The 15,380-nt window shown below is 45.0% G+C and overlaps 1 protein-coding gene across 1 annotated transcript; it reads left to right on the forward strand.

Moving 5' to 3' along the window:
• Positions 1–12,995: 12,995 nt before the first annotated feature.
• On the forward strand, positions 12,996–14,501 carry MRPS12 (mitochondrial ribosomal protein S12). Its single transcript, XM_079948119.1, has 2 exons — positions 12,996–13,145; positions 13,810–14,501. Exons 1-2 carry the CDS (start codon positions 13,097–13,099, stop codon positions 14,208–14,210), a joined length of 450 nt encoding a protein of 149 aa, XP_079804245.1. The 5' UTR covers positions 12,996–13,096; the 3' UTR covers positions 14,211–14,501.
• The last annotated feature ends 879 nt before the right edge of the window (positions 14,502–15,380 follow it).

Consider the following 15,380-nt stretch of genomic DNA (forward strand, 5'->3'; position numbering starts at 1 on the left):
CATAAAGTACTGTTGGAGCCAGCCGTCACAAGTGGCATTTGTTTAGCATAAAATAAAGACGCAGAAAGCCAGTAATATTTCCTAATAAGAGAGAGCAGCCCCTCTGTCTGCCCTTCTCCGATTTATTCTCCTTTGTTCTGTTCAGCCGCATGGCCATTTGCCAATCTCATGTTACCTCATCCGGTCAAGCTTTTATTGCCCCTTTACCATATAAGGTAATCATTGCCCAGAGGAATGTCAGGGGGCACCCTGCAGTATTTACAAACCTCTGCCATGGCTTTATGACTCCCACATGCCCTCTTTCTTTATTTTATTAATCAGAGTCATAAATGTCCGTTCCAATACGATTATATCGAGTGCGATAAGCGACTCTTGTGAAACCGGAAGCGGGCCGCGGACTGGAGAACCATGCAGTACACATAGAGATTAAAGTAGGAATACATTGAATACAGCAACACAAAATAATGCAAATAACTACTATAATGATCACTAAAATTAATAAATGTCGAAGCCAACTTCCATCCGGAAGCCAAGAATATAACCATGCCCATGGATCTGCCACAAGGCAACCATAACTCTCTTTGGAGTAAGTAGCTGATATTACTACTCTGTTGGGACCAAGTAAAGGCTTCAGTAAATAAGGAACTGATATGAAATTGCTCATCAGCAGCATTTGCTAAGCAAGGGATAGAATTCAGACTCCAATTTGCATGGTAGGTTTCTTTTCTAGTTTTTAGCCATGCGCTCGTGTCACTCCTACAGCACTGAGATTGGTCACTGTATGTTCCTGTAAGAGAACAAGAGCTATTAAAAGTGAATTTCAATGTATATTGACAGTTTGGATATATGCCCCATGATTCTTTCCCCTCTTTAATTTGAAAACAAATAGAAGCAGGCTCATGGAGGGTCAAATGTACTGGAGGCCAAAAAGTTTGGTTAGGTGATATAACATTTGTAAATCGAAAGGATCCATTGACAGCCACACCATGAAGCATTAAGCCTGAATGAAGGGTAAAAGGGGGCATATTTTACACAACCAGCATCTAGAAGCATGCAATAAACTGGTAAACATAATCATATATTGTACAAAAATATTATCCCTCCATATCTTACGATAATTTTCTCCCTTAAAAGTCTTATTCAACAACACAGTTCTTCTAGTTCGAGAGTGGCTGAGCCATGGATGCTGCTAGCCAGAGTAGGATTCTGACGACAGCGGCTTGCCAGCTGATAGGGTGAAATATGGTGATTTCAACTGGACTGGGTCGTCTGCTTCTCTTCCTTGTATAACGGTGCAACAAAGGATGGTGAGGCAGATGGTGAGGAAGGCAAACACTGCCAGATGCAGTTCATGTGTAGCACCTCTAGGTGGCGCATGCGGAAAGGTTTCGATGCTTCATCCACAAAATGCTGACAAAGTGTAGGGGAGTTCCGCATGCTGTGAGGCAGGACAACCCACTGATATCGCTGGGTGGGCTGCGAATTGTTGTATACTGGCAATGTAAAAGCAAACCGTTCCTGTCTGCTAGGGCCAGTGGGATGAAAGTGATTCAATGTGGCCGAAAGTCAATTGTTCAGAAATAAGCTGTTCAGAAACGAGATGGTGCCATTGCTGCGGATTTTTCTTTTGGTGGAGGCCACTGTTCTACCCACACTGAGGTATCAGTGATCTTGGTTTGCCACGCTGGAAACGTTGTATCGGTGGCTACAGGCTGGTTTTTATTTTGCGCTGCTGCTAACAGATGAGCTGCTGTACCTACAGACTGACAAATGCAAAGCATGGCTGCTGTGTCTGTGGCAGGATTGTGTATTATCGGTTGTAACGCAACCTTACAATCCTCATTTGCATTTTCAAAGGCCAATTGTTTGATAATTATTTGTTTGGCTTCAGGATTTTCAATTTGTCTACTCACTGCTGTAATCAGCCTGTCCATAAAGGAAGAATATGATTCTCTAGGTTCTTGTCTGATTGAACCCCACCTAGACTGGATACTGGTGGGTTCCGGGATTTTTCTCATTGCTTGTTGAGCAGCAAGAGCAGTATCCCTCAATAAGATCTGCAGCAGTGTGGCTTGCACTGAAGCCTGAGCAAAGGGCCCACGCCCCATCATAGCATCCATCACATCTGCGAGGGTAAGATTAGGATTATTCCCTCTTGCTTGTTGCAGTAAAGCAGGAGCATAAGCACGACAGGCAATTTCCCATTCATGGGCAAACAATACACCAGCTGATGGGGGTAAAACCGTACGTGCCAAAAGTTTGATGTCATCTGGCACCAACAGCTGGGCTAATGTAGCTTCCAAAAGAGCTTGTGTAAATGGAGCTTGCAGTCCATTTGTCCTAACTGACAATTGAAGCTCTTTCAAGATTTTAAAGTCAAAAGGTTGGTGCTGGGCTTGAGTTCCTGCTGGAGCACCGGCAGGGGGCACAATAACAGGGAATGCCATGGTATCCTGTGATAAGGAACAGGCAAGTACTGCACGTTGAAAGGGGGTAGCTTGTTCTGCCGCTGAAAGAGTAGGGTCATTTCCAGCCAGACCACTGTATTTTTGCAGGATTGGGTCCTCTGGTGAGGCACTGTAATCTGGAGGTTTGGGGTCTGGGGCTGCTGGCAAAACAAGTGCTGGAACAGGCGGCATCACAGCAGGCTGAATTAAGGAAGCTGAAGGTTGTGTTGGCAATGCACCCATGGAAATATTTTTTGGTGATAAAGAGCCCATAGCATAACGAATCTTGCACCACGCATTTAAAATTCGAACACCGAAACTGGGATGTCCATGAAAATGTGCTCCAATCTTATCCCATTGTTTTAGTTCCCATGTCCCATCTGCTGGGAACCAGGGGCAATGCTCATCGATGGCCAGAATGAGCTGTATCAAATCACCCTCAGGAACTTCCAATTTGTTGGAGGAGAGGAGAAATTTTAAGTCTCTTAAAAATTTCTGTTGCGGAGATGACAGGGAGCTGCCCATATTTCTAAAATCAATATAAAAGGGATCGACTCACCAGGGATCCTTAGATGAAATCAGCACTGTGAAACCCTTGCTTGACGTAGTGAGTCGATGATCGAGAAGCCTCTCATGGTTTCCTTTGAAGTCTGAAGTCAGTCTCACACTGCTTCCTTTAGCCTTTGAAGTCAGTCTCACACTGCTTTCTTTAGTCAGCCTCCTTTCTTTTAAGTTTTCCTCTTCTTTTAATTGAGCCTCAGAGAGGGCACCACTTGTTGGAGCCAGCCGTCACAAGTGGCATTTGTTTAGCATAAAATAAAGACGCAGAAAGCCAGTAATATTTCCTAATAAGAGAGAGCAGCCCCTCTGTCTGCCCTTCTCCGATTTATTCTCCTTTGTTCTGTTCAGCCGCATGGCCGTTTGCCAATCTCATGTTACCTCATCCGGTCAAGCTTTTATTGCCCCTTTACCATATAAGGTAATCATTGCCCAGAGGAATGTCAGGGGGCACCCTGCAGTATTTACAAACCTCTGCCATGGCTTTATGACTCCCACAAAGTACATCTTTGATGGTTGTGTGCAGACTTGCCAGTTTTACAGTCCCTTCTCCTGCGATTCGCAACGTCTTTCCATCAGCCAGGTGGATCTCTCCGTCTTGAGGTGTGAAGGAGATAAACAGATGCTTATCTTTTGCCAGATGGCGGGTGCATCCAGAATCTACAATAAATCTGGCCTTGGCCTTTGGAGCAGCTTTTCCAGCAAGCAAAACCTTGTTTTCCACCGGCATGGGCTTTTGCTGCTTGCCCCCCTGCTCCTGGCCATCAAACTTGCCTTTAGCCTTTGGTGAAGCTGTGCCAGCAAACAAAGCCTTGTTTTTCCCTGGCGTGGGCTTTTCACCCCCCTTCTGCTTCGGGCCATCTGTAGGCATCTGTCTGTGTTTACCTCTGGCCTTCCGGCCTCTGTGAGGATGACCTTGGCTCCCATGAGAAACAGAGCTCTCAGCTGCCGACTCCTTGGCTCCCCCTGGAGGCTGGAATGCTGCCTGGGATGACATCACAGTCAGCTCCCCCTGCAGCTTGCAACCGGTGCCCTCGGCATCCCTTTATTCACTCTCAATGTATTGCCTAGGATGCTGTTTTTGTTTCAAACATTGCAAATTTTGGACAAGATGGACTGTTTCTTTCTTTTTTTTTTTTATTTTATAAATATTTTTATTGAGCTCTTTTTCATATGACCAAAAACAAACAAAAAAACAAATACAAGAAAAAGAAAAAAACAAGAAATAACAAACAAAGGCACCATATGGCAAAATTACAAAACCACCAGCACATACAACCATACAGAAGAGGAAAAAAAAAAAAAAATACCCACCCATCCCAAAACAGTGATTGACTTCCCTTCAAAACGGCTTGAGTTGTACTCCCATGTTATTTTCCTGCGGGGTATTTTTGTTACCTTGTTTACACCTCTCAAACTTTATGTATCGCCAACTGTGATTTTAACGTTACCTAGATTTGCTTCCATGTATATAAGGAATTTACTCCAATCGTTAATAAATTTTACATTTTTCTGATGCCTGATCTTCTGTGTCATCCTTGCTAGCTCTATATACTCAAATAACTTAGATTGCCAGTCTCTAATGGTTGGAATATTAGGGGTTTTCCAGTTTTGCGCTAGCAGTATCCTGGCAGCTACCGTTGCATATTGAAACATGGTTTGGTCCTCTTGTCTGATCTCCTTCCCCACCATCCCTAAAAGGAAGGCTTCAGGTTTTTTAGGGAAGGTGTATCTCAATTTTTTTTTTAGTTCATCATGGATGAGTCCCCAAAACCTTTTTATTTTTTCACAGGTCCACCACATATGATGGAAATCCCCTTCCTTCACCTTGCATTTCCAGCATGTTTTATCACCCGTCCTGTACATTTTACCTAATTTCACAGGGGTAAGATACCACCTGTACATCATTTTTGTAGATTTTCTCGGAGGTCAACACATGTCGTAAATTTCATGTCCTTATTCCAGAGTTTCGCCCATCTGTCATAATCTAAGTTATAACCAAGATCTATGGCCCATTTGATCATTACCTCCTTTACCTCCTCATCCTTCGTGTCCCAGTCTAATAGTTGGTTATACATTTTAGATAGGAGTTTGGAGTTTCCTTCTATTATTTCCACCTGGAATCTGGACTTTTTCTCACTCATCCCTATTTTTTTATGTTCATTCCATAGGGAATTGATTTGGTAAAATTGTAGCCAGGTTGTTAATTTATCTTTAAGTTCTTCATATGGTCTGAGTTTCCACCCTTTATCTGATTTTACCAGTAGATCCTCATGTCCATCTTTGACCCTCCATGTTAGCTTTTTTTATTGTCAAAATATCAACCGGTGATAGCCACCAGGGGTGTCCTTTTCTAAAAGTTTCTTATTTCTATTCCATACCTCAAGTAGCGCACCTCTGATTATATGGTTATAGAATCCTTTATGGGCCCTCTCCTTATCTTGCCATAGGTACGCATGCCAGCCAAATCTGGCGTCAAACCCCTCCAAGTCCAGCAAGTCTACGTTCTTCAGGGTAATCCAATCCTTAATCCAACACAGACACGCGGCTTCATAATATAGTCTTAGGTTAGGAACAGCAAATCCTCCCCTATCGCTGCGGTCTGTGAGTAATTTAAATTTAATTCTTGCTCTCTTGCCCTGCCAAATAAATCTGGACAGGGTTCTCTGCCAGTCTTTAAATGATGTCGTACCCCTGATCACCGGAATGTTCTGAAATAAGAACAGCAACCTTGGGAGAATATTCATTTTGATTGCGGCCATTCTACCCGACCACGAAAGTCTTAGCCTACTCCAGGTGTCCAGGTCTTTTTTAATCTCTTTCCAGGTCCTTGTATAATTATCTTCTACTAAATTTATATTTTTCGCGGAGACCCAAATGCCCAGATATTTCACCTTTTTCACCACCTTAATTCCAGTTTTTAACTCTAACAGGCTTCTTGACTCTTCAGTTAAGTTCTTTGTCAGCATTTTAGTTTTTGCTTTATTTAATTTAAAGCCGGACAGATTTCCAAACTCCTCAAGTAGTTCTAAGACTTTAGCAATACCCACTACTGGATCTCCTAGCGATATTACCAAATCGTCAGCGTAAGCTTTTAGTTTGTATTCTTTGGCTCCTAATCTGATTCCCTTTATTTCTGAGGTTTCCCTAATCTTATTTGTAATCACTTCTAATACCAAAATAAATAAGAGGGGGGATAGAGGGCATCCCTGTCTTGTACCCTTCGAGATCTGAAATGAGTTGGTTAAGTTATTATTAATAATCAATTTAGCCCTTTGTTCTAAGTATATCGCTTTTATACCTTCCAAGAAGGGCCCTTCTATACCTACCCTCTCCAGACCTTTTAGTAGAAACCTCCATGATACGTTATTGTCAGAGCTGCCTCCAGGTCCCAGCTCACAGAGGACCAACGCTAGGCTGTAGTTATGTACAAAAGTCTTTATTGAGATTCAGTCTCCATTTTAAAGCCGCAGCGTGCAGCTCTACGTCCCGACCTTAGACCGGCGAAGTCCTGTCTGAGTCTCCTCCCCCTCCACACCAGTTTAAGACTCTCGCTTTGCTCCACCTCTTCCTAAGTTCCTTTCTCCTCTGGGCCCTCCTGCCCGCTAGGGTCTCATCCTTCCTGGACTCCTCTGACGCTGACTCTGACGATTCTTGCCCCTCCTTCCGGCGGGCTTTAGGACCTGGTTCCCTATCCGGGCTACCTTCTGTGCCGCTCGCCTGTACCTTTGAACTTGGCGCGCGCGCCCAGCCTGCAACTTTCCTCTTAACCGTTAACTCGCTCTCCGATGGAGGCGTGGTCAACCCTGACTCATCTTCTCTCGCTGGTGGTGCATATGTGGGCTCTGACACCTGGGACTCCTCCCCCCCACTACGCTCCGGTGGGGAAGCTGGTCCTGACTTCCAACCGCTGCTCTGGGAGTCCCCGCTGGCCCCTTGCTTCTGGGGTGTCCCCCTTGGGTCGCCCCTTGCCCTGCCCATCGGCGCCCCCTTCTGTGAATCTTCCGATTCGCTGGAGAGGCTCATGGAATCTCTCGGGCTGCTGTCATATTCTCCTACGCTGCCCTCGGATTGCTCCCCCTCGCTTTCCATCTCCTCTCCTCCCTGCGCTCCCGCTGAGTCCCTGACAGTTATCGAATGCCTTTTCGGCATCAATAAAGATCAAGGCTGCGGGGATATCAATCTTAAGTTCCAAATACTCAATAATATTTATTATATGTCTCACGTTGTCCTTTAAATACCTATTAGGTAGAAATCCTGCTTGGTCTTTATGGATAGATTTCGATAAATATTTTTTGAGCCTATTTGCCATTATTTCTGCGAAGATCTTATAGTCATTATTGAGTAGTGATATCGGTCTGTAATTTCTTATGTCCAGCTTATCAGGTTCTGATTTGGGGATTAACGTGATGTGTGCCTCTTTCCAAGAGTCGGGCACCGAGCCTCCTTGTAGAATATTATTCATTACATTACCAAGGACCGGGGCCAGGTATTCTTCTAGAACTTTGTAATACTTTTGGGATAGCCCATCTGGACCTGGTGCCTTTCCTGGTTTCATCCTCTTAATTACTTCCTTGATCTCCTCAACCGTTATTTGTTTCTTTAAATAAATTTTCTCCTCATCCGTCAGTTGCTCTCCTCTGTTCTTTTCCAAATACTTATCTATCTCTTCCGTGTCTTCATCTTCCTTTTTATACAAATTTTCGTAAAATTGAAGAAATTTTTCCTCTATTTTACCGGGGTCCTCAATTATTTGTTCTTCTACTTTAATTTTATTAATCACATTCTGTTTTTTCCTTTTTCTAATTTGCCACGCCAGCAGCCGTCCCGTTTTGTTCGCAGATTCAAAATATTTTTGTTTCATTGATCTAATTCTCCATTCAACCTCTTGACTTATTAATATCGAATACTGCGTCTGCAGCATTTTAGAGGTTTGTTTAATCCTTTCATCTTTAGGGTTTACTATTAGTTTTTTCTCACATTCTCTTAATTGTTTAACTATTTCTTCCTTCTTTGATTCTCTTATTTTCATTTTCTCTTTTATGTTCCCTTTCATTTCCTCTCCTATTCCTCTGAATTTTAATTGAAGATGTTTCTGTCGCATTTCTGTCATCGCTAAATTATCCCATATTTGCTCCTGCATTTTATTAACTTCTCTCACCTCTTCCTTTATCTTTTCTGTCTCTTTTTTCTGCTCTCTCAGCTCTTTTTGAATTTTTTTATTAGTTTCCTCATATATTTTTGACTTGGTAGACAATTCTTTAATTTTGGTGGAGAGTTCTCCTACTGCTCCTTCTATCTTTCTATCTATGAGCTCTTGCATTTCTCCTAGTTTGCTTTCTATGTGGGTTTCATTCTGTTTAAACTCCTCCTTAATCTTTAGCCAAAGGACGTCTAGGTCTTTAATTTCCTCCTGTCGGGATAACTTTCTTTCATTTGGGGTTACCCCCACTTTTTTTCCATCTTTTCCCCACATTGTATCCCAATTTTCCGCGTTCTGTAACTTATAACCAAACTCTCCCTTAAAGGGCTCACAATCTTTTGAACGCGTCCAAATAGTATAAATACTAGGGGCTTCAACTCCTTACAGAGTATTTAGCCAAAAATGGGCTATCCCTTAGGCTATTTTACCAAAGTTATTTAATCAGTCCAACTTCACTCTGTGTTCTTCAGCCACTTGGAGGCCTAATCCAACCCCAAGAGGCAAACCTTGCAATCTGCAAAGAGGGTTTTTTCAGAGTTTTTTCAGAGTTTCAGAATTTCAAAATTTTAGTTTCAAAGTTTTAGAATTCAAAATTCGAAATTATTGTAGAGTTGCAGAGTTGACCAGCACATTTATTAACAATAAGCAGTAAGGGAGGAGAGGGGAGGGGGAGGGGGAGGGGAGGGGGAGGGGGGAGGAAAAGATCGTTCTTAGTTATTAGAGGCACATATCATAATGATAAGTCCGGTGTTCAAGTTTGCCTCAGACTTTTCCCCTCATTAAAAACCCCTCATTGAAGAGGTTGCAGCGTTCATCAAAATTCACCAGAACAGTTATCAACAAATCATATAGCTTAATAGGATAATAGAGGGGAGAAGGAGGAAGTGGGGCCTCTAAGAGGGAGATAAAAGAGAAAAGAAAAAAGAAACTTGCAGTATCTTGCAGCTTTCACGGTTTCCTAATCCCTTATATTTTGCTTCTCAAGACGTCTGCAGTTGAAAGTCTACCTCCATCTGCCTCCATCTGTTACCTTCTCTTTTGTCTTTTCACTCTATCTGCGTCACTCTTCTTCTCAGGCTTTCCCCATTTGCCGTCACTTTCACTACCCTCCCCGATTGCAGAGTTCCGATTAAAGTTTGTAACTGTATCTCTCCCCGGGGAGGTAAAGTACGCAGCAAGCAGATAAAGTAAAAGTAAAATTCAAGCAGGCAACCTCCTCGTTACTTTGTAGTTAGTGGTTAGTTGCTAGTTTACTCAGGCAGAAGAGCCTTGGTGGTCCGTACTCACTCAGTCAGGCAATGATCCGGAAGACTGAATCCGTGCTTCCTTCTTTGTACGCCTGAGATTCCGTGACCCACGCCATTTTTCTACTCTTAGCCGGATGAATTCCTCACCGTAATCTTTATACATCCACGGCTCTCCTCGCTTAATTTCCAAATTTTGTTATCAATCTGACACCCCACACGTAGAAGAATCCATTCTTATCTTGTGGAGGTTCGTCGCTTCTCCTCGGCTGAAGCTAGGGGCATCTCAGCACGGAGTCGGTGTTTTCCCTTTCTTGCGCTCGCAGCCCCGTCCCGAGTCTCTTCCGAGAAAAAGGCTCGAAGACCACAAGCTGCTCCCACGCTGCCGGGAAACCTATCCCCCAGGGTCTCCCCCCTGGGATTTTTTGGGGGTGCAGTGCCCTTGCAACACCCCCAAGCCTCCGCGGTGATCAGAAAGCCCTTAGAGTGACTTTCTGCGCTTCTTCACCGATCGCGACCCAAACCGGAAGTCCCGACCCAAACCGGAAGTCCGGACTGTTTCAAGAAATGGCAGAGAGATATCTCTAGATTTGTCTGGCAGGGCAAGAAACCTTGAATAAAATTTAAGATTCTAACTGATGCCAAAGAAAGAGGTGGATTTGCCCTGCCAGACCTTAAACTTTATTATGAATCAGCCGCATTTTGCTGGCTGAAAGATTGGCTGCTTCTTGAAAACATGGACATTTTGGATTTAGAAGGTTTTAATAATGTTTTTGGATGGCATGCATACTTGTGGTATGACAAGGTCAAAGCACATAAAGCCTTTGAAAACCATATTGTCAGGAAAGCACTGTTTAATGTATGGATGAGATATAAGGACTTGCTTGAAAGTAAAACGCCAAGGTGGCTGTCACCAATGGAGGCTAAGGCTCTGAAAAAACTTAATATGGAGACAAATTGGCCAAAATACTGGGAAATTTTGGAACAAGATGGAGATAGATTAAAACTGCAGAGCTTTGACAGTTTAAAAAATAAAGTACGAGACTGGCTTCATTATTATCAAATAAGGGAGGTTTATAACTTGGACAAGAATATTGGTTTTCAGGTGGAAAAATCAAAATTGGAAACAGAATTGTTAGATCCTAAAACTAAGAATTTGTCAAGAATGTATAACTTGCTGTTGAAATGGAATACACAGGATGAAATGGTTAAATCTGTTATGATTAAATGGGCACAAGATGTTGGACATAACATTATGATGGCTGACTGGGAAAAGTTATGGACCACAGGTATGAAGTTTACGGCATGTAATGCCTTAAGCGAGAATATAATGAAAATGATTTACAGGTGGTACTTAACGCCAGTCAAGCTTGCAAAAATTTATCATCTGCCCGATTTTGATTTTTCCACCCAGAAACCAATTTTCTCGTCCAAATTGTAAGCCTCCCTTATTTGATAATAATGAAGCCAATCTCGCACTTTGTCTTTTAGTTTCTCAAAGCTCTACAATTTCAATTTATCTCCTTCTTGTTCCAAGATCTCCCAATATTTCGGCCATTTGGCCTCCATATTGAGCTTTTTCTGAGCCTTTGCTTCCATCGGTGATAACCACCTTGGGGTTTTATTTTCAAGTAAGTATATCTTATCCAGACATTGAACAATGCTTTCCTGACAATATGGTTTTTAAATGCTTTATGTGCTTTAACCTTATCATACCACAAATATGCATGCCACCCAAATACATTATTGAAACCTTCTAAATCCAAAATGTCTGTGTTCTCAAGAAGCAGCCATTCTTTCAGCCAGCAAAATGCTGCTGATTCATAATAAAGTTTAAAGTCTGGCAGGGCAAATCCACCTCTTTCTTTTGCATCGGTTAGTATTTTAAATTTTATTCTGGGCTTCTTGCCCTGCCAGACAAATCTAGAAATATCTCTCTGCCACTTCTTGAAACAGTCCATTTTGTCCAAAATTTGCAATGATTGAAACAAAACCAACATTCTTGGCAGTACATTCATTTTTATAGCAGCAATACAGCCTAGCAAGGAAAGCTTCAAATTTGACCATATTTCTAAATCCTTTTTCACTTCTGACCAACATTTTTCATAGTTATCTTTAAATAAGTTCAGATTCTTAGCGGTCATATTGAGCCCCAGGTATTTTACTTTCTTAACCAATGTTAAACCTGTCTCCTTCTGAAACCTCTCTTTCTCAATCGGTGTTAGATTTTTCTCTAAAACCTTAGTTTTTAACTTGTTCAACTTGAATCCTGCAACCTGACCAAATTCTTGAATCAATTCCAATACTCTTTTAGTACTAGATTCTGGCTCCTGTAATGTCAATACTAAATCATCTGCAAATGCTTTCAATTTGTACTGTTTGGCTCTAACTTGTATACCTTTAACCAATTGGTCCCTTCTACTCATATTTAGGAGAACCTCCAGGAAAAAACCACTTTATTTTGAGCCGGCATTTGTGTGTATTCATGGCATTATTTGCAGACTCAGTAGACGGCAGTGTGGTAGAGAGTGTTTTTGGCAGCCTTTTGGATACAAACTGAGTCAAGTACATACATTTTTAAATACTTTGGTTGTTACATTCTTCAAAACTACATTTTGGATACATTCAGAAAAGTACAGCATAATACAACATTTCAGTAAAAACATTTCAGTAAAGATACATTCACGATTCCATTTTGTAAGGAAATGCAAAGATACACTTTTTGGAGAAGGAGATCCATCTCAGTAAGGGCACCTCAGCAAGTATATTCAGACTCCTTTCGGTGAGACACATTAAATCACATTCACCGAAACATGACAAGATGCATTCTCCAAGGCGCCGTTTATTCCTCTTGCGGGGCTTTGAGGGTAGCATGATATCATTCTGATATGAGCAGGGGCCTTTTCCTTTTCCTTTCTTCCCCTCTCTGCCCCTGACTCTCTTACCACGCCGGCAAGCAAAGAGAGCGGCTTTGCTCCCTTCGGAGGTCGCCAGCATGAGCGCCGGATCTCAGTTGGAGGGAGAGCGCCCGGCCAAGGACAGGCAAGCTCTATGGCGGAACCGCTCGGCCTTGGACTCTATGGTCACTTTCGGCACTACAGAGCCGGAGGCGCTTTACTGCCCAGAGAGGCGTCACAGGCCGAGCAATGCGGGGGCGGGGCCTCTGTCGTTGACACCGGAAGTTCTCCCTCCGGCAATCTTTCCCTTCCTTTTCAGGCTTCGTCCCGCCCTTGCGGCCAATCAACGTAGAGCAGCTCGACTCCTCCCCGGGAGGGCGCCGCCTCTGTCGCCCAATGAGGAGAGAGGCGTGGCCCTTTCGCCCCGTCGCCCAATCGGAAGAGGAGCCGCTCGAGGGGCGGCGCCCTTGGCCAGTCGGGGGACGCGGCCTGTGCGCTTCCTTCCGCTCCCTCGGAGGCGGGAGAAGGCCGCGCCAGGCTGCCTCCTCTCCCCGCTCCGAAGCTGCCCGGGGCGGGGAGACGCGAAAGCGGCCCTCGAAATCTGTCAGGGCTGCCGCCAGGCCACGCCCCCGGAAGTCCGTGCTCGCTGCCCGCCCACCAATGGCACGTGACCCAGGACCATAGAGTTGGGAGGGCTCCCGGGGGTCTTCCTTCCTTCCTTCCGGTCCCTGGGTGCCTCGGCGCAGGATGGCTCCGGCGGGGCTGCTGCGGGCGCTGGCGGCTCCTCTGCGCTGGGGTAGGTGGCCGCCGGGAGAGCCTCTGGGCCCGCTCTCGGGGGCGGGAGGGGGCTGGGAAGGCGGGGGCTCCCCAAGGGCCCTTGTGCGAGGGGGACCTCAGTCACCCCCAGGAGAGCCTGGCTGGATCCAGTCCAGCATCCTGTCCCCACGGTCCCCAACTGGGGATGCCCGTTATGCAAAACCAGGGGGCAGGATCGGAGCACCAGAGCAAGGCTATTTCGGCTTGGGGTTCCCAGAAGCTGGTATTTGGAAGCATTGCTGCTTCTGACCACGGAGTCTGCAGAGCAGAACCATCACCAAGAGCCCTCCTCTCCGCCTCTGTAAATTTGTCTTCAGTTGGTGGCCACCACTGCTTCCTGTAGGAGCAAGTTCCACAGTTGAACTGCCCTGCGTCAAAAAAGTCTCCCTTTTATCTGTCCTGAATCTTCTAATATTTAGCTTCATTGCATGTCCATGAGTTCCTAAGGAGAAAGAGAGACGCTTTTCTCCACCCACTCTCTCCATGCCAGACTTAACTTTATCAACTTCTACCATGTTGCCTCTAACTCACCTAAGCCAAGAGGCTCCAATTGCCACAACCTTTCTTCCTGGGGGGGGGGGTCTCTCCACCCCCTTGATCATTTGGGTGGCCCTTTCCTGACCCTTGTATTTTTCTTTTGCCAGGAGCTGCTGCCCTCCCTCGCAGCTTCATTCCACCACCCTGGCCGGTGCTGCCACCCCCGAGCTGCCCTATGGCCACCCTCAACCAGATGCACCGCAAAGGCCGCCCCAAGCTGCCTCCGCCAAAGCCCGGCCCCACCAGTGGCTGCCCCCAGCTCAAAGGGGTGGTGCTGAAGACCATGATCCGAAAGCCCAAGAAGCCCAACTCAGCCAACCGCAAGTGTGCCCGTGTGCGGCTCAGCAACGGCAAGGAGGCCATCTGCTTCATCCCGGGCGAAGGGCACAACCTGCAGGAGCACAGCATCGTCCTGGTGGAGGGCGGGAGGACGCAGGACCTGCCAGGGGTCAAGCTCAAGGTCGTGCGGGGAAAGTATGACTGTGCCCATGTACAGAAGAAGAAGTGAGCCCAGACTGGGCCAGGCATGCAGCTTCCAGAAGCCTCTAGGGCTGTGGATTGCAGTGAAGGAGGCAAAGCAAAGGATATCTCTCTGGGAGAAAACTTCCATTCCTGGAGACTTGGCTTGGAGCGTGCCTGGAACTCTTCCAGCTGGAATTTTTCAAGGCAATTGGCCGCCTCTTTCTTCTTATATGTATAGATGGCAGATGCAGCATGCCAAGAGAATGAGGAGAACTCCAAGGCATGGTGTGGGGGAGAGGGAAGGTTTTGTGTTCCCAAATAAAGAGTGCCATGATAACTTCCCTGCCTCAGTCTTTTGGAGAGATGGATTCAAAGCCGCGTGCTCCTCTTAGAGTGCTACACTGCAGGGGGTTGGACTAGATGCTGCCTTGGGTTCCTTCCAGCTCTGCAATTCTACACTCACGCTTGCCCTGGCCTGTTTCATACTCAGCCTCTCCTGTAGTTTCCCCAAATATTCTTTGATCTTATGACTGTCGGGGACATTCCCAGATATCTTAATTTGGTTGGAATTATTTTTTGGGATAACCAGAAGGAAACTAGATCAGCACGGTTCAGCATAGCTTCCCGTTGATCTTTTGCTCCTTTGCAGTGGCAACTCTGGGCAAGGCCAGAGGCTTCCTGAGGTGGCGTGAAGTCTACCTTGGTCTCCTTTCTTTTAGAAGCAGGTCACAGCACAGCTACATGTCTCTCTCCACCACCACAGCAGATGCAAGCTGCCTTCATATTCTGTGACTGTGTGTGTCCTTCATTTCCTTTCCTTTCTCCCTTCTTTGCTGTCAACAACATACAATTATGAGACAAAAGAAAGATTCTTTTTTTAAAGGGAAATAAATTCCCTTATTCCGAATAGGATTCCTTGCAAGAAAAGGGAAAAGTTGACAGCTATGTACCCACAGCTTGCCTTAGGGCAAGGCAAGTCTCCTTGGACAGAATGGCCATAGATACAGCAGCGACTCTTGCCCTTCTTGAAGCAGCCCGGTAATACTGATCTCAAATATTTGCTTGCTTGTTCTCTCCTTTATTTATTATATTTTATACCTAGATACTGTAATTCCCCTCAAAACCTTGACCTGGCTAGCTATGATTTTGCCTCACTGTGTGTGCCTAGAGGGCTGGCAACTGCTGTTACGGTGGCATTCTACTAGGGAGAGCTCGA

The sequence above is a fragment of the Podarcis cretensis genome (genome assembly GCF_951804945.1).
Source record: "Podarcis cretensis genome assembly, chromosome: 12".
In the NCBI taxonomy this organism is placed as follows: Eukaryota; Metazoa; Chordata; class Lepidosauria; order Squamata; family Lacertidae; genus Podarcis; species Podarcis cretensis.

Coding starts and splice junctions, on each gene's coding strand:
- MRPS12 (XM_079948119.1), top strand. CDS start 13,097: ATGGCTCCGGCGGGGCTGCTGCGGGCGCTGGCGGCTCCTCTGCGCTGG. Junction 13,146..13,809: donor GGCGGCTCCTCTGCGCTGGG/GTAGGTGGCCGC, acceptor TTCTTTTGCCAG/GAGCTGCTGCCCTCCCTCGC.